The sequence below is a fragment of the Brachionichthys hirsutus genome, chromosome 11, assembly GCF_040956055.1.
Source record: "Brachionichthys hirsutus isolate HB-005 chromosome 11, CSIRO-AGI_Bhir_v1, whole genome shotgun sequence".
In the NCBI taxonomy this organism is placed as follows: Eukaryota; Metazoa; Chordata; class Actinopteri; order Lophiiformes; family Brachionichthyidae; genus Brachionichthys; species Brachionichthys hirsutus.
In genome coordinates, this window is record NC_090907.1 from 3,703,162 (window position 1) to 3,728,087 (window position 24,926).

Genomic DNA, 24,926 nt, shown 5'->3' on the forward strand with positions numbered 1-24,926 from the left:
ATTCACATAATTACAGTTTAACGAGATAAAGGAAGAAAAACAAGGTAGTCCGTTGGGAGTAAACCTGTAGCAGTGTGATGTGCTCCTGAATGAAGCATAAGAAAGCAACGGGTTTCCCTTCTTAAACATGTTTTCCCTCCTCCTTTCTCGTGATGTACAGGTGTGTCTTTTAAAACCGGTTCCATTTCCAAAGGGACTTAAATGGTTTCAGCTTTTCCTCCTTCTACTGCCGTGAGCTCAGAGAGTCCCGATCCCTCGTGTGTGTCTCAGGAGGCCTTTCGTCACACTTGTCCACGTCTCCGCGTGTCCATTTTGCAAGCCAGTCGTTGCTGCCAAAGCAGGAACGGGCTGCCAGGAATCTGTTTAATAAATGCAGCTGCAAGCAACACGCCTCACTTTGTTTTTGAGATGCCATGAAAGCAAAAAAAAAAAAGTCAAGGGTTCCTCTTTTAATGTCAAAAACTACACATCTCTGTTGTCGCCTTTTCCTCCATAGTGGCATGAAAACACACACAATTACTGATAGTACTTTAAAGACTTCACTCACACACGCCACACTCACACGCACACGCTGCTGCAATCACACGCTCAATTCAGACATTTGTTGTTTTTTTCTTTACATGCAAACAAAACCAAACAATAAAAAAAATATCAACAAAATGAAACTTTCTAAATAAAAGTACATTATCCACTGGAGCAGGGCTTCTGGATTATATTACATTCGTCTTAATGTCTCTTTGTTATGCTGTTAAATCATTCGTAATAATTTCAGTACATTACTGGGGGGGGCCACAAGCCTGTGGTGGCCAGTTTGTCAAGTTGAAGCGTCCAGCTGGCGGACGTCCCAGATGTTTGGGAATGATTGTTTTTGTTTTTTTTAATCTCACAGTCGCAGGACACTCCAAGAAGAGGAGGGGAAGAAGAGGAAGGAAGACATTGGGGGAAGAGGATGAAGAGTTGCCGCTGTGGCCAGGGATCCCGTTTGTGACGGGCAGCAGCAGCAGCTGTGGAGAGGAGGAGAAGAGAGGCTGCTTCAGTCGTGGTGGTTTTTAATATAAACAGTTTCTACTTGGCATCCTCTCCCGATCAACAATACAGTTCTCCAGCTCCGGCCCGATGGAACATTTGAATCATCTGCTAAACAAAATGTCAAATCCCAAACATCCAGAGACTGCAAACGGCCGCCCCGCAGGAGAACAATACGGATGCCGTGGCAACGAGGTATTAACTTGTGTGTAGGATGTGAGATGCATGCTGGTACACATGAAAGGCAAGCAGACACTTAACTGGCCGGTGTGTGATGTGTACGGTATATACATTTGCACCAGTTTTTTTTTTTTGTGACATGCAAACTGAAACTAGTCCCTTGTAAATCTTTCCACATTCCTAGAGCAGAGATATTGATTTATGGTAGCACTTTAAAATCAATTATAGGCATAAATTCGTGCTTTAGAAGCCTGCTGCTGCATATGTGTGACACTGATTGATGACTTTTTGTTTAGTTTTTCAAAGGGGATGTAGATATAAAAATCTATATAGATATAGATTTCACAAAGAGAGAAACAAATTCAACAGAAATTTCAGCTCATGCCATTTTACGAGAGATTGATTTACTTTCTTCAGAATATTCCGTGTGTTTCTTCACAGCATAAATAACATTTAATGGATGCATTTTGGGTTGTGATTAGAAAACAGCACCAAAGCTCAATGAAATCAAGTATTTGTTTCTGTTTTCAGTCATTTTATAAATAAAGACACTACTAAATGAGGCTTAATCGCTAATTAATGAAACCATAAATACGGCTGATTAATTATTTAATTGTTCTTTGCAGGGCTGTTCGATGCCGCCACAAACTATGGTCTCCAAAATGAGAATAAAACTACCCACCCTTGTCTGAGGTAATAAAATTTAAACTTCTCTGAACAGCAAACACTGAAAACTACAGCTACATCAAAAATGAGTTTTATATCATTGAAATAGGTGGTCATGAATATGATTGTATCAATTAGTTTATGTTAATAAATTATAATATTTCACTCAATCAAGAGAAAAATATGGCATTTTCTTACTTTCCTAGAAAGAGCCTCTGCTCTCCGGCGAGCCCTGTGGGGTTGACTCCGAGTCAGTGGCTGATTCATTCTACTCATTAACATTCCAGCAGCATCAGGCCTGCAGACTGATCACAGATCAGTGGTTATTGATCTGCTCTTGCTATCTAAGGTGGCTTGACCCACATGTTAATTAACAGTTTCTTCAGATGAGGGGCCAATGATGGGGGAGCAGAGAGCGCTCTAATTCATCTTCTAAGCACTCGACAGAGTTTATATTCGTCTCTTGCTGCTATAATAAAATGTGTTTATTCCAATATTTGTTTTTTAATTTATAGGCTTTTTTTCTACTGAGTCTCAGGATGAAATAAAACACTATTGATCCTCACCTTGATGACAGATTGAGTAATCCCCTCTGTATTTTCTCATCTGTTTTCTTGGCGCTGAAGATGCTGATTCATTCTGCATCCAATTAGAATTTGTGGAATTCCCTTTTTTCTTCTTCTACAAAATAACTCCAGCCAATAAATCCTTCTTGCTTTTATCCAGTTTGTAAAGCCAGCACAAATGGTGCAGAGGACTGTCCATCAAACACGGTGAGGAATAGTTGATGTGTCCGGCAGTATCAGGAGATTCAGATGAGGACTTGAATGGAAGAATCCATAATGCATGTTTATCTGGGAGACAGGAGGACATTTTGGGAAGACAGGGGAGTGGGAAGACTCCTCTGGAAGATTAAATACATTCTCAGCAACGTCCTGAGGGCAACAGAATACAGCGAGAAAAACAAGTCCAGAATAGAGGGGGAAAAAAAATGGCATAAAAAGCGTGTCTTGATGCAAGCCGAGCCTCAACCTCTGAGAGATTCGCTGCATTTTGTTTGAGACGTATCAAACAGGTCCAGCGGAGACAGAACAACGGTGGCCAGTGCAGACTGCGAGTCCCACAGAAGCAGTTCATGTACAATAAACACAGTCTCAGGAAATAAAATGTAAAAAAAAAATCTGCTCAATGGATTATTCCAGAAACAATACTATGCCCAAAAAGAGGAAGAAAGGTAGGACACCCCCCCCCCCTTGGTTTTCCCTTGCAGACCATTAAAGGCACTCCAGATTGGCCTCTCGGAAGCAGTTTTCCAGCCGTCCCTCCATCTATCCATAAATGCTGCAGACGGGAGCGTTCCATTCTCAAAAAAAAAAAAAAAAACAGGGCAAGGTAAAGGTCTGATTTTGTAAAAAAAAAAAGTGCCATTTTCCACTTTTTTCTTCTTCATCTTCTTTTTTTTTACATCCAATTTAAAGTGCGTGGATGAGGTAAACTATTTCTTCATAGTTTGTCTGTCTGTTTATTTATATTTCATCTTTTTTTTTTTTTTTTATGTGGGTTTTTTTCTCCTTTTGTCTAAATCTCTCAGACGGGAACCATCCTGCCTTGCATCTGTTGCATTTGGGACAGCATTCCCTGGACGCTGGTCAGGATCTTGTTCTGGTGCGTTGCAGACGAGATGCCGATGCGAGCCATGTCCCTGAAGAGGATGGGGGTGAAAGGGGGGCCTTTTAGGAACGTGGACAACAATAACAAACGCACACAGACCTGAGCCTCGTGATTCATTTTACAGCCTTCTAGAGGAAATCGGCTCGTTTAACTGCTGGAGGAGGAATGTCTCATGCCAGCGCAGCTAGCGCTGTAATCCTAATTAGTGAATGTATGACAGAAACTAAGAAAGATTTTATATGTGCAGACCTGCAAAGTATATCACCGAGTGACTCTGGAATGGTTTGCCATCTTGAAGAAAAAAGACGAATGCTTTCTTGCTTAGCTTGTAAAAAAAAGTAATGGCCATTTTTATATTTCAAATGGTTTCTGAATTATGAAATTGAGATCCCTCTCAGTCCTTGAACAGAATTCTTCCCTTCATTTCTCAGATCCCCCCCCCCCCCCCCTCCCTCTACTCACTCTTGCGTCATGTGCACCACAGCCTCTGGAGTGGTGTAGCCGGCGGCAGTGAAGTTATCGCTGTATCTCTCCATGCCGATGGCCTGCAGCCAGTCCTCCACCGTGCCCACAGCCGAGGAGGCCTCCGGGCTCCCCGGCTCCAGCAGGGTGGTGTTCGGCCTGGGGGGGGGCAGGAGGAGGAGAAGGAAACTCGTCACCTTACATTTCTTGGGTTCACACCGATATCCTCCCAACAAATGTCGCCTTGGTTCTACATTTAAAGTCATTTGTTTGAAGCGCCTGAACTTCGGTCCAATGTATGATCCTGAAACTGTCTCTGCATAGACAATGAATTAGATCCCGTTTGAGTGTTTTAATTTGAAAGGTCATGAACTAAAGGAACGACAGGAATGAAGCGCTTCCCTCTCTCCCGACTGTAAAGCTGTACTTATCAGAAAGGCGTGACAGATACTCCCTGTGACAGAGACAGAGAGCTGCCCACAGACTGTGAAACGTTTCACACTACATTTCTCTCCAGCGTTTCCTCCCTGACGGACTCTGCCGGTCTGCAAGGTCCAGTTCTGGTTTGTGTCCAGTTCTGGTTTGTGTCCAGAATTTTATGTCCTTGCAGAAACCGATCCAAGTCAAACAAGACTTCCTCCGACAGTAAGTTAAACCTTATTCTAGAGAAAACACACATCCACACTCTGCTGAGTTTCACTGGCCACTGGAGCTCCCCCTCACATCCAGATATTTGATCGGCAAAATTAACTTTTTCACTTCTTACTCTCCCCCCCCCCCCCCCCCCCTCCCCCTATTCCTTTGTTTATGGACAGCATTGCAGCGGCGCCCTCAGCCATGAAACATTTACACGGGTCCGGTGCGTCGGAGTCAGAGCCGGAGTCAGAGCCGGAAAATCACTTTTCACGCACATGCACGCACCCCCCCACCCCCCCTCCTTCATTCTTGTAACAATTAAAGCTGCATTTATGGGATTCAGCTCTGCTAATTACCCCACCAGGACTTGCTTCTTGCCCATTAGGTAGGTACATGTGCGACCGTCTTGCATGCCCCCCCCCCCATCATTAAACTTAGACAGGCTTCCACCGGCCTGCATCGCGCGTGCGAGCACACGGAGGTCATTCCGAACACATTTAGCCACTCCAGAGTGATGGCGTTGGAGCTGCGGGGTCGTGTTTGTTTTTAACGTGGTGTCGCATCGTAACTCTTCCCTCCTGTTAGTGCGGCCGCATTCCTGAGCGTACAGCGTCATTAAAGCTAGTTTGCACAGAAATCCATTATAGGGGGGGGGGGGGGGGCGTTGCGCCGAAAGGAGCCCCGTGTTGCTGGTAGATAAAGTTTAATGGCAAGCGTTAACACCAGCGAGAGAAAAGGAGATTACGTGGGTGTGTGTTTGTTTGTGCTGAGGCAGGATTGCATTGTGCAGCAAATGGGATGCATGTGTTAGTTCACGCACAACATATTTGTGGGGTACCACAGTGAGCTCAGAGTGAGATTGCACCACTTTGCACTATTTTTTTTATATATATATTGCATATATAAAGCAGTTGGGTAATTCACTAGAATGATTTGCCATGCTATTAAGAGCCGTTACAGCAACTGTGTTGTGTGCGTAACCTTTTTATTCCACTTCCTGCGCTCTCACCTGACAGCAGTCTCTCCTCCAGTCCTCTTCAGGGTGTTTGGGTTGCGGATCAGCTTGTCCAGCATGTTGACGATCTGTCCGAACTTCGGCCGGTCGGCCCGCTCCCTTTGCCAGCAGTCCAGCATGAGCTGGTGGAGCGCCACGGGGCAGTCCATGGGCGGAGGCAGGCGATAGCCCTCATCAATAGCCTTGATCACCTAGACAAAAACAGCATTGCTCTTGTGAGCCACCTTTGAATTTCTTTTTTTTGGGGGGTAGTCGGACAGTCTTGTCCTTTTATTTCTCTCTAATTAAATTCCCACGGCGTATTGTTTAGGTACCCACGTAAAACATGATTGTACTCAAATTACACTTTCTAACCTTTAGTGGAAGCAGAACTGAGACTTTATTATCCAACTAGAAAAGGATAAATACTATGTCGGTTTTAAATCTACTGCAGGGAATATGCAGTATGATAGAGTACATTGAAAAATGTTTGACAGCCTACATGTGATAGGAAATATTCATTTGGCTCTAATATTCCAACCTACTCAAATATAAATCTATGAAATATAATTACATCTGATAACTTACGTCTTGATTGCTCATGTCCCAGTACGGTCTCTCTCCATATGACATCACCTCCCACATGACGATGCCGTAGCTCCACACATCACTGGCCGAGGTGAACTTCCTGTAAGCGATGGCCTCCGGGGCCGTCCAGCGGATTGGGATCTTCCCTCCCTGAAAACGCAATGCTGGTTAATTAAACCTGACAAAAATGACCAGTGACACACACATGCTAAGCTACGCCCTTTTTATTTTTATTTTTTTTTTTTTACACACTTACCCTCGTTGTGTATGCGGCCTCTGGGTCGTCCTCCAGGACTCGGGACATGCCGAAGTCGGACACCTTACAAACCAGGTTGCTGTTGACCAGGATGTTGCGGGCTGCCAGGTCACGGTGAACGTAGCTCATGTCCGACAGATACTTCATACCCGATGCAATACCCCGCAGGATTCCAACCAGCTGGATGACCGTGAAGCGGCCATCATTCTTCTACAGAACAAATGGAGCATTTAGAAACATTTTATATGAGGTTATCATCACGTTTTAAGTCTTGACCTTGAATTTACATCCGCTAACCCCCCCCCCCCAGCACATTGTTCATTATATTTAATGATGTGCTGTAATTTCAATAAATGGTTTGCAAAACACTTTGTTACCCATTTTAACACCTCTTAAGGTCACATCGTTGTTATACTATTAATCAAAGCATGAGTCAAATATTTAACAACACAACATCATCCCAGTGCTAAGACTTCCTTAATGTATGCATCAAAGCATTGACTAAATGTTTATAAATGCAGAGACACTGTTTTCCTTAACATAGGTGTAATAAATGCTTTATAACACAACACAACGCATTATAGTGCAGCTGGAAGTTATGGTATTTGAGACAATATTGGGCTGTAAATGATGCGTCTATAAGTCTGTATAATTCCCAGGAAGGTTTACAGCTATAAATGCAGTGGTGTCACAAAGTGTGTAATTATACACATTTCCTTTCATCTGATTTCCTTTTTATCTTCGATGTGTAACAACACATGACCTTAAGCTTTGTATACAACATTTTACAAATGTATTTCTCTTCATTCTGACTCCATCTGCGTCCGTTCACTGGATAAATGACTGAAAACCCAGTGAACCGTGGAAGCACAGATGTGAAACCTCCTTGTCAGAAACACATTAAGTCGATCGAGGAGAAGATCAAGATTAGGGCGAATGTTTGTGAACAAACGCTTGTGATATCAGGGGATGACTTTACAAAGATAAGATGGAATCAACAAGCTGCAATCGTTACACACACACACACGCACACACACACAGGCAGACAGGAAGGCATGACTGACCCTCAGGAATGCGTCCAGCGATCCGTTTTCCATGTACTCGGTGATAATCATTACTGGCTTACCTAGACAGAGAGAGAGAGAGAGAGCGAATGAGAGGCAGGTGATTATGGAGGTAAACGATGCGCATCACAGCCTGACACAGCAGGGAGGGGGCACACACGTGTGTGAGCGTGCGTTAGGCGATCCATCTCTGTCCTGCAGTGATTTAATTAGCTCAGTGTTACAGTTATCCTGACGCCCCCCCCCCCCCCCCCCCATCTTTCCCTGCACATGTAAAGACATCCCCACTGGAACAACACGTCACGACGCACACGGCGTTCGGTGTTTATGCAAATCCGCACCGACATCAGACGCATGATCCAGAGTGTCATCACGGTCACCCCCCCCCACCCCCCAGAATGCCCCTGATGCTCCATTCATGTCACTCACTGTCCCCTTGCCCTTTTTCTCCTCTGCCAACTTTTGACGCATCTGTCACTCCCCTGCTAGTCCCTCTGTGTTGCTCTTTATTTCTCTCCCTCTGTCATACTTTCTCTCGCTCATCCCTGCCGCTTCTCTCTGGCCTTTCTCGCCCCCCATCCCGCTGTCCTCCCCTCTCTGTCTCTCTTGGGAGAACGTCTGTGTCTTTATCCGAGCCGGGGGCCGGGGACAGGGACGGCGAACATTCGCCCTTTTGGGTCTCTGTCCGGCTTTGTCTCTTAGAAAATAAGGGGAATAGCGGAAGCGAGGAGAGGAAGATAGCGAAGGGGTGGGGGGGTGGGCAAGAAAGGGAGGGAGGGAGGGTGTCTTGTTTTTCTTTCAGAATCGCAAGCTGGCGCGTAAACCAGCCATGCCGACAACACATGCTCAAAAGTGATGCCGCAGATTCTCCCCGGAACGTCGCTGTTCCTTGCATTCCATTTGAAGTGGCACAGCGAAGGTGGACCCGTGTTAAGGGAAAGCGCTGACGTAGACCTAATGCCCTGAGGGGGGAGGTCGTGTAAAATATCTCGTGCACCCCAAAAGAATGCCAAAGGCAGCGAAGCACCAGCCGAGCGGTCGGCGGCTGCAGCCTTGAAGGTCCCTCCGCTCCACAGCAAACCTCTCACCGTGCCAAGCGGCCATCAGTCACCGTCTCACCCATCGCGTGATTGGCACGCCATTAATTACAGGCCGCCCGGGCGATGCCCGAAAAAGACGAAGTGGAGTTTTAGCTGGAGAGAGCTGGGGCTTTCTTTGTCAGCCATCTTTGTTCCCTTTGTTGTCTGCTTCTGCCCCCGGGGCCTTCGGTGATTGACAGCACCCCATTTGAGTCTGAGGAGCGTCTGACCTGCGACCTTAAACTCTCGCCTTCCCAGACCCGCCCTCTTCCTCCCTTCTCATTTGCATGCTAATGCCTTGTTTACTGAATACGCCCTGCTGCCTTTGGCAATGAACTCTGGGCAATGGCCCCACCAATGGGCCGATTATCACCTGCCAACTAAACAGGAACGAGGAAGGGGGGGGGGGGGTAATAACGGGGTAACGTTGGGCAAACGGACAAAGATCTGGCTTTTAAACTAAGATCTTTTTCCAATAATGGCTTTTCAAGAGATTCCACTGACTCGCTTGAGTGCTCAGGACTACTTTGCCCAGACCTCGTGTCAAGCCTTCAGAAGTAAGAGCGGAAGGAGGCGAGTGGGAGTTATCGAACTCGCTCTCTTTGGCTCGCCATCGTGTCACGTCGGCTTCTGCGACTGCAACACGGCTCATCTGCTTCTCCTCCTCGTCCTGTCCCTTCTTTATTTCCGCCTCCCCTACAGCAGATCCACCACCCTCTGCTTTCTCCCAGCATCTCGCCCATTGTTGTCCTCCATCTTTCCTCCAGTCCAATCAGCTCCTAACCGCCTCCCTGTCTCTTTCTCTCTCTGTCTTTTTTGCACCTTTCCCATCTGCCGCTTTTCTTCCCGACTTCGTTCTGTCGTTCTCGCTTCCCCCCTGCCCTCTGAAGTCTGAGAGGTCGTTCCCCTGTGGGGAGAGGTGTAACAGGCGATAAGCAATTCTCCCTGTGCTCCTGTTTGTCCATGTCTTCGATCTGGCTAAGCGTGTCGCGCGTCTATAGCTGTGTTTTGTTCACAGAAACAGCGTTATCTAGCACAGATAAAGCCAGGGCTGGCCACCAGCTACGGTAACACTCACGCGCACATGCATGCAATCAAAGGTGCACACAAACTGACAAAACAGTGGCGCAAGCACATCTAGCCTAATGCATATAGCATCGGGGAGGAAGGTGTAAAAGCTTGGGAGAAAAAGAAAGAGTGGGAGGTGTGAGTGCCAAGGGCAGAGGGGGCGATATTTGACCATGCAGCAGCAGATAGTGAAGGGATAGGGTAACACTCCCTAACCCCAAACACATTTACAGCTGACACCATGATTAATGAGCATGGTGCCACACTACAGAGTCTGCTCCTGGAGCCATTAGCCCCCCCCCCCACCCCTACACCAGCTTCTCCTCCCCACTAATGCTGGACCCCATCCATCTGGACAAAACCCACCTGGGGATAACCCGAATGGGGCATCCTGATAACGCATGTGCACAAACACAAGCAGATACGTGACCAAAAAACAGGTCTGCATGAACGTTGCGGGACACGGATGTCATATCTCTTCAGACACCCTACGTGTAACGTACACAAGTCACGCACATACGATATGCACTTCTGGCTTGTAAAGATTAGTTTGTCCCGATGCTCACCCTTTCCCAAAGTCACCCGTAAACCACAGGATGATTTATTGTTGCAAGGGAGAAAGGGGACACCAGAAATAAATGTCCTTCGTGTCCCTATTTTAATATAATCGTCATTTGCGTGTGTGTGTGTACGTTGAGTATTACTGCAATTTCCTGCAGCAATTATACCTCTAAAATAGTTTAAGCTTTCTCAAACAGATAAATAATCATGTTCAGTCCTTTGGAAATGAGAAGTACTTTTCTCCTCCACCTTTCTGCACACAGGAAGTTAACAAAATGGACGTTTGACCTACATTTGGTGACCACGCCCTCCAGGTGTATGATGTTGGGGTGATCAAACTGGCCCATGATGCTGGCCTCGGACAGGAAGTCCCGCCTCTGTTTGTCAGTGTAGCCGGCCTTCAGCGTCTTGATGGCGACACAGATCTCTCTCTTGCCCGGCATCTTCAGGCGGCCGCTGCAGACCTCGCCGAACTCCCCTGGAAGCGCAGGAGTCAGGTTTAAACGGTGGAACGATGACACTCAAGGGCAGTGGTGCCACACTGGACTATAAATCCAATCAAAGAAGGGAATAGGCTACGGTGTGAGCCGATGTTTGGGTGTGTGCCGGTTAGAAGGGGTGCACTTTAAACATTGATTAGGGTCTTTTTATCCCTTACTCCCCTCCTCCCCTAAGCCACTGGAGAGGCTAAGAGGGGAAATAGCTATTGATTCTTTCTCCTTATTATTTTGTCATTGGATGACTTTTCTCTGGCCAGACAACATATTTAGCCTCCACTGATTTTTTTTATTTTTATTTTTTTCGTCGCCATTGACCTCTACCTGAGGTAACAAACAGCAGTGCACATGAGTCACACACAAACACGGATCACCGAGATGTGCCAGCAGTGGAATATTTGCATGAAAGAAAATACACTTATCCTCGGCAGGTGCTTTTTTTTTACGTAGACGGCGCCCGACATCGCGGCGCTTTGAACATTTGATTTATTAAATGGCAGAATTGAACTTGTAGCTGCTGGAAAAACCCAACACCTCACCAATGCCAATAACTTTCTCAATCTTGATGCAGGAGGCGTCGATCTCTTTGGCAAACTCGCGGACGGCTTGGTTTGGGTCCTCGTAGGTAAAAGGGTCAACATATATCCTCACTCCTGAGAAAGGGAAGGTTGGAAAGAAGAAAGAAAAGTAAAGGGAGTGAACAGTGAAGGTTAATTCATTCCAGCAACTAGACTCCCATCTGTTCTTTGTTTCCATCAAGCTGCAGGCTACGCTGCCTTCCTCTATAGAACCTCTCCTCCTCCTCCTCCTCCTCCTTTCTCTGCCCCGCTCTCTGCCTCCATTGCTTTTCATGTAACTCTGGCGGACTCCAGTGAAGATGGAGCTCATTAGCTTGAGATTTTTTTGGGTCACAAATAACAATGCTGATGACTTGATAATGAGGCGTTTTGGAGCATGTTAGGATGCAAGTACGTTAACTTCCTCACAGTTTCTCCCCTCCCTGTCGATGGGCATCATTTGCGGTTTAGAGCATGCACACACACACACACACACACATGAGCACACCTGACATGTTTTTCAATTACCGAGTGTGTTCATCATGAGTTACCTTGGTGTAAGTGCTTTTCTTCATCAGAGTCCTGCTTGGCTTTGCTGTATTTACTCCTTCTGGGGGGGTAAAAACAGCAGGATGGTCAGCGACAAGTTTAAAAAGAGAAGGAAGAACTTTTCAGAATAAAAAAAAAAGCATAATGGTGATAATAGTGGCAATTTAGTGAACTCTAATGAAAACTAAAAAGCAGACTCTAAGCCTACTTATCATCAAATAGATTATATGAAGTGGCTTCGCAATCACTGATTACTGTTGAAACATTCATATTCTGTTTGAAATAATATTTTAATGGTAAAATAGCTCTTCCGCCACATTTGGCTCATTTTATCACACAAATACATCGGCTACTTTTTATGTCTGTAGAACCAAGAGTTTTAAAGGGAACCAACATAACTGCTCCCTTTCAAGCTGCTGTTGTTGCCCATGCACGTGTTCCAGTAAGATGAGGTGAAATTAAAACACCTGATTCTTCAATCACAGATCGACGTTTTGTTGTATTTAATGACCGTGTTCAAGAAAATAAATATGTAATACACGAGATGCGTATCTGTTGGTAAGGTAATTAGATTTTTATTTCAGACACAGATATGATTAGCAAAAAAAAGACATTTTAATAAGATATGAAAGAACATTTTAATTGAAATACAAGGTTTCACCTTTTCCTATCCCAAAATGCAGGATTGGAATTTTAGGGCTCGAACATTCAAACTCCAAACGGAAGGACTTTAGATTATTCCCTTTTCTATCGTCCGTCGTGTTTCCCTGCACTAATGTCTCCTGTCCCTCCAGATCCCTCTCCGCACCCGGCACGCAATCAGACTCATTCCCATCACCTGCGCTGTAGCAGCCACCTGTTGCTCATCCCTCAATCAACCCTCACTCTACTTATACTCTGTTCAGCGCTCCGCCCGGTTGATGCCATTTAATACTCATTCATACGCATACTTCCTGTTTCAATTTACGTGTATTGATTCTGCCTGTATTTTGGATTTTGTCTATTTGCCTGATTTTGAGTTCTTACCATCTGCAACTTGACAAAGAATCAAACCCATGACCTTGCTGTGCAGGAACAGTGGGATGAGTGGCGACAATGAGCCTCTGTGGGCCTGTTCCCCGTGTTCCACATGCACAGATGATATTCACCATCCAGCATTGATGCTTCATGTTTGCCACGCCTCAAGTTTTCTTCTTGATTTTTCTCCTCATTTTAATTCTGACAGAAATATTCTTAGTTTTAGCTGCTTTTGTTGCACTTTTCATGCAGTTCAGGAGGTTACATTTTTGATTATGTTTGTTGGCAGGATTAAGGAAAAAACAGCTGGATGGCTCTTGGTCTTTTGAGAGCGATTCGGAAACCTGTCTGGATACAGAAAAAGAATTGAGCTGCTTGGCGGAGGTCTGAGTGCTCAAGTATATTTGGCTGATTGCAGTCCGTAATTTAAATTTCTGATATTACGACTTTAAGGCAAACATATCTTTCAGCAGTTGAGGCTTCTGAAGGGCGCCGATAATCCATCAGAAAATCAATGCTAGACGAGATGCACTTAAATCTCCCTGAATCCCTCTGGCAGCCTGACACCTGGGTTTATATTGATGCGTTGGGTCAGTGGTGGAAGTGACCAGATGTGTGAGGCATTGTCCTCCTCTCTGGTTCTATAATGATGGTAAACGGCTGGTGATTACAGTCCCTCCCCACAATCACAGGATCGCTGCAGCAGCACAATGACGGTGGCTGTCATATGCATATATAAAAGACAGAGACAACCACCTGCTAGGCTGAGTGTGTGGGGGGGGGGACACACACACAATCAACAACCGTATTCACCCCCCTGTCATCCTCCACACCTACATACAAATGCAAATCATTGTTTGCATGAGTGGCAATCTCACACGTAAGTATCAACAAACACACAAATCAAGACACGTTAACATTCAACTTCCTCCACACACACACACACACACACACCGAGGTGAAGCAGCCCCATCTGCATGTAATCCCATCTCTGTGACGCGTTGTCCTGCTTGCTGGTTAACACCCTGAGATTGGGTCACCGCGAATCCACCTGATGCCACTCGGCCTCACGCGCTCTCTCTATTCTCTCCCCTGCTTATCTCATTGTACACCATCCTTCCTTTCCCTCTCCCCTTGGTTCCCTTTTCTTTTTTTCGCGCTCTCTCTCATTCTCGTCACGGTGGTCAGCAAGGCATAGCAGGAGAAAATAACCAGCTGCCGGGATTACAGCCACGAGCTGAGCGATAGCAGGAGAGGGATGCAGGGATGCAGGGAGGACAGGGAGCGAGGGGTCGCTGATTGCATCTCTTCAGCTGTCACAGCTGTCAATCACGGCTCCGGTGTGGCGAGTCGTCACTCATTCACCGCGAGCCAGTTGCAGAAGCTGCCAGGCTGAAGATGTGTGTGTCTGTGTGTGTGTTTCTAAGTGACATGCACCTCCTGACAGCCACAGATAAGCAAGGCATTCCTCGTTTGGCAGGTTAGCGGGGAGAGACGGGAAGCAGAAGCGACTGCGGGACGGTGCTAACCTTCGACTGATGACGAAAGCGCTGATGAGGATGAGGAGGAGGACCACGCTTCCCACCACTGAAACCAGTAACACTGTGGAATTGGCACCGTCACCAATAATGGGAGCTGGGACTGAAGAAAATGGAAGTGGGGGGGGGGGGGGGGGGGTGGCATGAAAAAAAGAACGGGTAGGAGAGAGAAAGAAAAATCTATCAATGAAATCAATCGTGTCACTTTACATAAGTCAATTGAACAGCCTCCCTCCTCCGGCGCGTCGCTCTTCCTGTAACACTGAGAGGAAGTGGTCGTCACCATTCACCGATTTCTCTGTCTGGGCTGCTCTTAAACCCTCTAAGCCATAAAGAGACACAATCTCACATCATTAAGTTCATCATTTTACGAGGAGGAATCAGCGAACTAGCTGCTACTCCATGCAACTTGAATAATGGAGGCTGTCCACATCGCCATTCAGGTGCTGTAGCACAATACCCTTAATTTGTTTTGATCCATGACTCCGTGATGAAAGTAAAAGATGCTATCATTGCGGGCTTTTTCCATTCATTGGTGTGGTGATAAAGCGGGTGGGGGAAGCGCTGCTCTCTGATGTGCGCTGAGTCGCTGACGCCGTCGAGGCAAGCTGGATGCAAAAGGAGAACTCACCGGAATTGGTCATGAACTCGAACGGGCCGCTGAATTCCCCGTAGCCGGCCGCCGTGCGAGCGCGCACGTGGAACACGTAGGAAGTGAGCGGGGTGAGACCCTTGATGTCGGTGTTCCTCGATGAGGTCTTTAGGATTCTGTAGCTTCGCTCGTTTTGGTCCTGAGTAGTAAACGTAGCGGTGAGATGATGTTACTCAGTGATAACGGCAGCGGCAACAGGCTCGTGTGGAACTTTAATACTTTCGTGTTTTCAAGAGAAGCCTAAGCTGAGTGTAGCGGGCACCTGATCTAAGTCCAGCAGAAAAGAAATCCGCTGTGGGATTGTTGGGTTTGTTCTGGGATGTAGAAATGTCTGTGATGATTATCTTTACCATAAACAAAAATGAGGCCACTGGAAAATGAAGGGTAAGGTTCAAGAGTTATGTGACTGGGCCTACGCCCCCCACCGATGGGACCCCCTTACCTTCTCATAGTACTTGACCTCATACTCCAGGATGACCCCATTGGCTCGGTCTGGCGGCTGCCAGGCCAGTGAGATGGTGTGTCTTGTGATATCCTTCGCCTGGATGGACGTCACTTGCGAAGGAGCTGCGGTGAGATGAAAAAAAATATATACGAAAAATAAGAAGGAAAACGTGCACAACTTTCACGCACTCCTCCCTGTTGTTGTCAGCCTGACGGGAACCAAATCTCTTTTGTGTTGCTCCCCTTTAGTCCGTCACCCATCGCCTCTGCTGGGAAAGTCAAGCACTGAGCCGGGCCAGAAGGCAATGGCTTCCATGTGTCTTTGAACTTGGCTCACATTCAAGGTTGGAGGTGTTGCAGAGCGGCTTGGCTCCGCAGCCGAACGGTCGACGCATGAGTGTACAACAATACTATTTATGAACTAATGGTTGGCATCAATAAACCTGATCCAATTTCTGTTTGGCTGAAGGCAAAAGTCTCAACTACTTTTCCTTCAAGATGGTAAAACAATGTCTAAATTCATTTCTACAGGTCACCCTGGGAAACCTCATGTTACAAAGCCCCCCCAAGTCACGTTTTCTTTCTTTTTTTGCTTTCAAGAGAGTAAATCAATCAGTTTTCATTAATGCTACAGTGAGCCATCGTATCGCAAACCCGGATAATGAGGCCGTATTTCAAACAGCCGTGCTATCTGCATTTAGCACGTGAAGGTTAAAGCACAGATAATGGCAAACACTCATTCTCTCCCCTCACGTATAACGCTGCTGCACAAATCAAACCCATATCTCCCGGGAGGGTGACGGCCCTAAAATTGGGTCATACATACGCACTAGCCTCGATGCTGCAAAGAGAAAACGTTAGACACGGGACAGATAGCGTTGTAAACAGAGAAACACACAAATGGAGTTTTGAACAGATGAGAAGATAGTTGCAGACCAAACAACAAGGGGGTCATAGAGAGAGAAACACAGCTTAGGTGTTAAAAAGACACCAAGATGTGCACACAGAACTAGCGGGTTCTAAGGAGATCCCTCATTTAGTACCAACCGAGCCGGAACAGAGAGACACGGCATTTCCACGATGCCCATGCAGGTAGCATCCCGTCGTGGCGCCAGCTCCTGCAAGGAGGGAATATTTGACCTTTGCTCCTCGGTGATATTGTAACCTTACTCATTCCAGACCATCTGCCTTTTAAAAAATTACAGTGGGATGATTAATGAGGGGTTCGTGGTCTACCGATTATGATTGGGTTATCTATGACACTATATACATTCTCATCACTTTGACCAGGGGCTCCAGGGAGCCTAGCCTTTAAGCTAACGCTAACAAAAACCCTGCTTTTAGTGGAGGATTGAATTCAAACGGTGCCTGGAACTCAAGCACTAGGCTCAGATTGAGTTTCAACATGGTAAAAAAAAAAGTGACAGGAGGGGAGGGCAGAGGGTTTGTGATTGGTGGGGGTGGAGATGGAGATGGAGAGGGATGGGATTGCAGACATCTCTTGATAAATAGATTAAACCCAAGGTTGTGTAATCTTGTTGGCCTAATGTGTTGCGTCTCCGTTAAACAATTAGATGGCGGCCATTTGTATCCCTCCGATCAATCTTACTCGGCAGGAAGAACCAATTTGAGGGCTCTCGTGGGGCTGGCCGAGGACAGTCTGGCTCAGAGAGAAAATCCCTGAGGGGTCCCAGGCCTTCGTTCACCCAAGGTAATCCACACATCCATCTTTCTTCCAAAGATGACAGATCTGGCAGTTTAATCGCGTTGCCTCCTCTTGTTGCACTTTTAGTTTTCCCTTGACTAATGTCCAGATAAAGATGAGTGATTTTTGGAGTAGTCCCATGTGAGGTTCCCCACATGAGAAGGTGCCGTAAAAACAGGATTTCGGGGTTGGGATTTATATTTTTGATGAAATAAAAACACAAATAGGCAACATAAAACCATGCATGGGCGTGTACAGATGAAACCTGACTAGTCTATACTGAGAAAAGTTTAACCCGAGGCTGCAACTTGTGCAAACTATTGACAAGCTGCCACCCCCGAAGAAGAATTAAAAACGTAGGGCGGGGTTGTTTGTTTTTAAACTGCCTGCTGAACGAGAGAATGATAAGCGTTGGATGTAATGAATATTAATATCTCACCATAATCGTACATCCAACAAATGCAAATGCACAAATAAACATGCACAAAGAATGAAACTACACAAAGAGAATGAGACAGCCAGTCACCTCGTCCCACTATCTCCCACTGAGAGCCAAAGACTCAATCACACCACCTATGCATAATAAATAATACATCAAAACCTGCTACAGGCTACTAATAGCGCTCTGGGTTCAAATTTGTTTAAAAAAAAATCACCCTCCCGGGACAATAGTGGAGGTTGTGTGTTATTTTTGCAGACATTTGTGAGGTTTTTATTTCAGCACGCAACACAGTTTGCAAAGTGTGCAAGTTTGTCTTTGCAAGCATGTTCATCACAAAGTATTTGTGCAGCGTGGAGCAGCTGTGGTCAGCTTTAGCAGTTGTGCAAATACGCGGTCGATTACAGTTTGACATTAAAAGAGACAGCGGCCGCTGTGCACATGTGGTTGCCAGATTGGAGTCACTCATTTCTTTTTTCTTTTTTTCGCTGCCGCCGAGGAAAAATAGCCGAGGAGGGAGCCGTTTTTCAACGTGTCAAAGAAATGGCTCATGCTTACAGCCCCCCCCCCCCCCTCCCAGCTTCACCAATAAATGCGACTCCACATGTACGTACGCCCCGGCCGAGATGGAAACTCGCACACGTGCAATGACAGCATGGCCACACACGCGCTCTCTCATGCACTAATTCACTTTTAGTCACCTAAGCCTGCCAAGTACTTTGTATGGAGACATAAACACCTCTCTCTCTCTGACTCTCTGTGTCTCTCTTTCTCACACATAGACACACACACACAAAGTGCTGTGCTCAAACGCATAAAAGGGGTAAAAAACATCCATTTACAGCCAGGGGTCAGTTCAAAGCATAGACACACCCCCTCTCTCCCCCCCCGCCTGTTCCTCATGCTGCCTGGGTGAAAGGGTTACGTCCTGACTGATTTACGACGGTGAAATTGTTCTTGGTGCGATGCAACCTGACCTCTTTGTGCGCACACAGACGAATGCCTGGTCGCAAAAGCATGCATATGTAATCACCGACACTCATGTCTTAATCTTTCTCTCTCGCTCTTTGTTCCTTCATTCGTTTACCACAAGCGCAAAAACTACATCTGCGCTCCTCCCTTCCAACCTCATGCCTTCCTCACTTTCTTCTCTTGCTGAAATTCTAACTATTATGGAAGGGCTGCCTTTTCCACAGCGCTTATAAATCCCAATAAATCTATCATAATACATGTGTAATCCATGGTGTCTGGATGAGGAGAGGCGATACAGAGAGAAGGACAGCCACAGATGACTGGCTGGATTACCAGCAACTGAAACCAGAGCTTCCAAAGCCCCTACCGAGCATTAGCAGGAAGAAATCCAATCAGTCTGGAGCTATTCTATTTAACACGCGCGCACACACACACACATGCACGCAATTTAGAGGAGACGTGCATGCCTGGGGATACATTGAGGACATTGTTCGTCTCCATCAACAAGTGTACAACCATTCCCCGTAATGCATTTTCTCACTTTCAGCCCAGCATGCAGGTGGCTCTGCACATGTGCAAACCCATATATGCATACCATAATACAGCGTCCAGCTGCAAGCTCCATGGAACTAATCCGGGGAACAGTTGTGAAACATGCATGGGTGACGAGCCAAATGCAACATCGCCTGTATCTTACACCCTAAAGTCAGCAGTTTAGCCTCGGGCAACCTTCGGGCGGCATCAATGTGTGTGTGTGTGTGTGTGTGTGTTCGCTTGTCTCTGTATGAATCTACTTGTGAGAGAGTGCGCTTTGGAGTTCCGGCACAAATGCACGACTGTATGACCGTGCTGACATTGTATTACGGCCTTGACTCCAGGGTGTGCTCCATTACGGTCCCGACATGCCTGTCTGGCAGGGCTCGCCGCTCTCCCACAGGCAGCATCCCCATTCATCTCTATCTTCCTGACCCCAGCTGATAAATCAAGTCACTCTGACCTTAAATTGCTCGACCGAGCCCTATTCAAGATATTCGCCTTTCCCAGGGATGGAAATTACTTGGAGAGAAAAAAAAGACCCACACAAAAAGGCACTTTAGTTTGCCACCCAAGAGCAGGGCAGTAAAGAAGACGCAGTAATGATCATCTGTAAGTGGAGAAGAACAAGGGAGGGATAAAGAGGAAGGGCCAGTGTTGTAAAATCCATTTGCACAGCAACCGGCTACAAAATGACTAAATGACAAAGCAACGGGAGGCTTTGAACGCACCCTCAGGCTGGAGGGCTCTTCTCCTGTGCAGGAGTAGAAGCTGTATCCTACCGAAAATAATTAAACACACTATGCACGCGCCATCCGGCAGCATTTGTAATGAAGCCTCCACAGATCAATACAGCTCATCTAATTCATTAGCTCGAGCGCTAAATATAGCACACCGGCTCCATCTGCAGCCCTCATGCCCAATTATGCAAAACTGAAGAGAAAAAGAGAACCCATCGTCGTGCTGAGGAATCGCCCAGCCTTCCCCGACGTTATCTGCAGCTTTAACAGACATGTTAAGCTAACATGCTAAAAAAAATGTTCAAGCGCTCCATCTAACTTTTGTTTTGAATTAACTCTTTCAGTGCCAACAGCGCCTAAAGACGTTTTTTTTTTTTTTATAACCCAAACATTCACTGCCAACCCTGACATTGAAATCTGCCTCTCTTCAACGGAACACACTTCTTTTTTTCCTGATGAAAGAAGATACTTTGATCTTTTCGTTTGATATGCTTGCTCAGTCATAATAAAGAATATTCTGTGGGGATTGAAAAATGGGGCAACATGGGGTGAAAACTGGGGCACTCAGCAAATAGCTGAGCTGAAAATGGCTGGCACTGAAGGGGTTAAGTATAAGAATCCACACACCACTAAGAGCTGAACTCAGTAAACCAGCCGTGTATTGACGTCATCAGAAGCTCCGAGACAGCATCTGTGTGTGTGTGTGTGTGTGTGTGTGTGTGTGCAACATGCATTAAAATGGTACTTCTTCCTAAATGAACTGCTTCACACATAACCTTTGACCTTTAGCCAGCCTATATGCTGTGAAACTAGGCTCTTTGTATTTCTTAACCTGCTACAACGATCGACCTACCAGCCTGGTTGGTGGTGACGGTCACGGACACGGCCTGCTCGGGCCCAGGGCTCTGAGGCGAAACGCCATTCACCGCCCACACCTCGAAGGTGTAGTTGGTGTGTGCCTGCAGCTCGTTGATGGAAACCCGCGTTCCCTTCAGGCTCAGCTGTTGGGGGCTGAAGTGGATGCCGTTACCGCAGGGCTGGCAGCGCCGGCCGTCGGGCCCGCAGCGCTTACACACCACATTGTACGTCAGGTCCTGACGGCCGCCGGAGCTCCGGGGCGGGCTCCATTCCAGGTTCACAGAGGTCTCGTTCACGTTGGAGATGAGGTGGATGGGTGCCGACGGAGGGCCTGTGGAGGAAGAGGAGGAAAGACTTTCAAAGGAAGTCTCCGATGTAATTAATGTACATGTGGAACTGACATGGCGGTCCCTTTATTGAGAGCTGAGGCTTCTTGAGTTCCCTTTTAATGTCCTGTCCATTACAGCAAGAGGGGATCCAGTTTCACCTCAGTTAATTCCGCACTGAAATCTAATATCCAGGCAGATTTCTTTCCTATTCATATGTCAAATCAGCTGGAGGTGGCAGAGCCCGCTGTGAACAGCGGCGCTTTACGACATCCTCGTCAGTAACTTTTAGCAAAACTTGCTTTTGACCCGAGAGGAGCCGATTCACAGACACGTGAGACAAAACGGCCCCGATCATCAATCCCAATTTCTACTTCGGCTCTATTGTAATTAATGTTTCTTCTGGGTTTTTTTGCATTGCTTTCAAACTGAACTGATGGTAATTGACTTAACTCCGTTTCTCTCTCTCTCGCTGACTAATGAAGCGCACACGAGTAGGCTGGAGGGATCGATGCCGGGTGAAATATGAACGCTAGTCAGTCCGCAGACGAATCATTTCACAACGGAAATTAATTATCAGTGTTATTTTTGGGAGGAGCAGCGTGGCTATGATGAATGGTTTCACCGAGACACGGGGAAGCGGCAGAGGGGACGCCGCGTGCGGTTGCCTGCAGAGAAATAAATGTGCTTTTGTGCACAAGCACCTCCGCAATAATGGAGACGTGGAAGAGCAATTTTACTCCATGATGCGTAGATGTGAAGGTGGTGGAGGATGTGGAGCAAATGTGGAGGATGGCGGGATGAAAGCAGATGGAGGAGAGAAGCGGCGACTGTGCTTTCAGGGAAGAGAGGAATCGGACGGGAAAGGATAGATGGATGAAAACGTCCCGATGGGTCGCCCACAGCACGAGACAAGCATGGAGCTGAGAATGTGTTACCGGCCACAGGCCTCAACGAAAGTCTGTTAATCCATTCAGATTAAACTATGATAACCCTCCGTCCCCCCTTTCCTCCGTCTTTAACCCCAGTCTTTGACTTTTGTCCCCGTAACGGTTCCGCTAACCTCCCGTCTCGCTTGAGACCCGATAATCTGCTGCTTCATGCTCTGACTATAAAGTCATTACCGGGCTGTCGTCTGGACTCATTGCATCATAAACCGAACGGGTCAAAAGCGACACCGATTGATCCGGTCCAGCCTTACGAGTTCTTCACAAGGTTAAACGGATGGAAATGGCCTCCCTTATTTATTTAGATCATCTTTTAATTTGACAGCGAACGCTCCCAAAACAAGATATTTGACGAAGCCCCGTCGGCAGCGTTCGGGAAGATCGTTCTGTTTGATTGTTATCGTGGCTTTACTTGTAATCATATACTATATAACCTTATGACTGTATAAAGTCTTAAACACATTCCAACACATGCCACACACACACACACGAACTACCTCAGGCTGTACCTGTCCTGTCGCTCTCCCAGAATGCACCAGTGGGAGCAAGGGAGCGTGGGAGAGCCGTCGGCTGTGACTGACACCCGGTAATTAATCCTCGGAGAGAGAATGACGGGAAGAGACGGGAGCTCAACGCTCACACAACCTTCGTACAACGTTGGCTCAACATGGCCTTAAAATTCACTTTCCTTACTGGTGGATTCCAGCGGGAGTCTTAGAAAGTATCTCATAAGAAACTTTGTCATTAATTTTCCCCGCCTCTCCGAGCAATTTACTCCGAGCCTTATCCCTTTCTTCCCGGCTGCTTCTTTTTCTCACTCTACTACTTCTTTAATCCATTTTTTCTTTTTCTTTCAGCCCCCCCCCCCCCCCCCCCCCCCCACATGTTCTGCTTTCCTCTTTTCATCCCTTGCTCCTTCTGTATTTTCCTTCCTGTAATTGTTAACCGAGTGGTGCACAGGTCCGAGCTCGAGATGCAGGCTAAATTGACCCCGCTATTCCCACCCGGCTAGGATTCATTCCCCCCCCCCCCCCCCCCCCCTGGAGTCTTCCACTTTCTGCTTTCATTCCCCCACGCCATCCCTCCCTCTTCCTCTCCCACACCACTAAGAAAACTGGAGGAAAATCTGAGAAACACATCAAGAGCCAGCAGAAACCCCAAAATGGAGAACAGCTCCGTCCGTATGGTGAACGGAGCGGAGCAACCAGCTCCCCCCGGGCGCCGTCCCTGTTCCTCATTACTACCCTGAGGTGTGTGGATTTACACTCGCCCACATGTATTCATGTCTATTGCCTACTTTGCTCTATGATTATTACATCATTATTGTTTCCTAAACTGCGTGCTTGTGAGTTTACGATGGTGCACATTGTGGACGTTCGTTATGAAGAGTTGTGATGACTTAACGAATCCATGGCCCACGACGTATATGAACGATGTGCAGAAGTTATGATCTCAAGCCGTTTAATCTCGACAGAAATGGAAAAGGCATGGCGACAAAAGTAGTTTGCAAAAAAAAAAGGCGGGGAACACAAGAGCAAGGCAAGAAATCTAAAAGTAAACCATCAACAAGTCTTCAAAAAAATATTCCTACAGCACAGAAAATCTGTCAGAACAAATCTCTTCTGCCAGGACCCTCGGGCAAGCTGGTCCAGAGTGTGGGAGGCTAACGACCGGATCGTCTCTGATTTCTAATCTGGAAGGCGGGTGTTACAATCAATGGAGCGGACGATATGGTCAAAATGATAAATGCAGCAAAAGATCTAACGGTGCTGGCATATGAATTACAGAAGGAATAACTGGCCTGCCCACAAACACAATGAAGGATTAACAATTTTAATCCTCATCACGGATCGGAAGACAGGAGGACAGCGTTTTCAATCACACACACACACACCAATTACCAGAGGTGCTAGTTCTTTCCCGGCCTGACCTTCAACGAGGCAAACTGGGAAATGATTTTGTTTCTCTTCTCTTCTGTTCGTGACTCTGAGTGCGTTTAGAGAAAGCGTGAAAACAAAATGTGGATGATGATGTGTGATTGACGGCTGTAATTACACGTCGCTAATATGTGGGTGAGAAGTTTAAAAAAAAAAAAGAAAATGCAGGAAGAAGGAAAACGGCAGACGACAGACAGGGTGAGGGTTCAGAGATCAGATGTTGAACGGCTGACGAGGCGGGGGCAGAGGTCGGGGAGAGAGTCCGGCTAATGTTCACTTCCTGACTGCGGATCCAGGAGCGGTGCAGCGACGTCGCAGCCTCTAATAAAATAAGCGCAGTAATAAGCTTGGACAGCTGCTGCTTGAAGCAGCCAGACTCACATAGCTCACCGGCTAACTGGACAATCGGGATGAGCGCAAAGCTCATTCATTTAAAGACTGACTCAATTTATTAGTGACGGGCAAAACGGTACGCAGGCAGACGTGCGACAGGCAGTAAAGGTCAAGTTCTGTCGTGTTGTTCTTAAAAATGTTCTGGGCTTTTATTGAAACTGGACCATTTTGAAGAAACAGGTTTTGGTTTTGTCTGTTTTTGGCCCCAGAGTGTTCATTAAAGTGTTCTTTAATTTTATTAAAGAACACTGAATTAAGTTACGAATTACGAAGGCTGAATGAAGTTACAAATTTAAAAACGGGTATAAATGTCATCAAGAATAAATAATCCAGAAACTATATTTCGCAGCGGAAGTGGAAAAAATTTTCAATCACAACAGGGCATAAAATTAATGTGATATTTTCTTTTCTTTTTTTTTTACAAATCAAGGAATTGGCAGTAAAAATGTTTAGTAATGAAAAATAAGGAGCCTTAATTGTTAAAAAGATCAATGACTGCCCGACTCAGAGGAAATATATTTAAAATGTATTTTCCTCTAAGACAATAAAATAAAATAAAGGCACCACTTG

General features: G+C 46.4%; 1 protein-coding gene across 2 annotated transcripts in view; it reads right to left on the reverse strand.

The window, feature by feature from the left end:
• Nucleotides 1–3,434: 3,434 nt before the first annotated feature.
• Nucleotides 3,435–24,926, reverse strand: part of epha4l (eph receptor A4, like) — a 44,440-nt gene continuing 22,948 nt past the window's right edge. The window contains exons 5-17 of one of the 2 annotated variants that reach the window (XM_068745192.1): nucleotides 20,749–21,084; nucleotides 15,504–15,628; nucleotides 15,041–15,200; nucleotides 14,401–14,512; nucleotides 11,857–11,915; nucleotides 11,288–11,401; nucleotides 10,544–10,729; nucleotides 7,544–7,605; nucleotides 6,480–6,689; nucleotides 6,224–6,373; nucleotides 5,651–5,847; nucleotides 4,006–4,164; nucleotides 3,435–3,574 (exon numbers count right to left, since the gene is read on the reverse strand). In XM_068745192.1, the coding sequence (XP_068601293.1) occupies nucleotides 3,460–3,574; nucleotides 4,006–4,164; nucleotides 5,651–5,847; nucleotides 6,224–6,373; nucleotides 6,480–6,689; nucleotides 7,544–7,605; nucleotides 10,544–10,729; nucleotides 11,288–11,401; nucleotides 11,857–11,915; nucleotides 14,401–14,512; nucleotides 15,041–15,200; nucleotides 15,504–15,628; nucleotides 20,749–21,084 (1,985 nt within the window). In that variant the 3' untranslated portion in view covers nucleotides 3,435–3,459. Of the gene's footprint in view, nucleotides 3,575–4,005; nucleotides 4,165–5,650; nucleotides 5,848–6,223; nucleotides 6,388–6,475; nucleotides 6,690–7,543; nucleotides 7,606–10,543; nucleotides 10,730–11,287; nucleotides 11,402–11,856; nucleotides 11,916–14,400; nucleotides 14,513–15,040; nucleotides 15,201–15,503; nucleotides 15,629–20,748; nucleotides 21,085–24,926 lie in introns of both variants that reach the window. The other variant, XM_068745191.1, reaches the window with a different exon arrangement.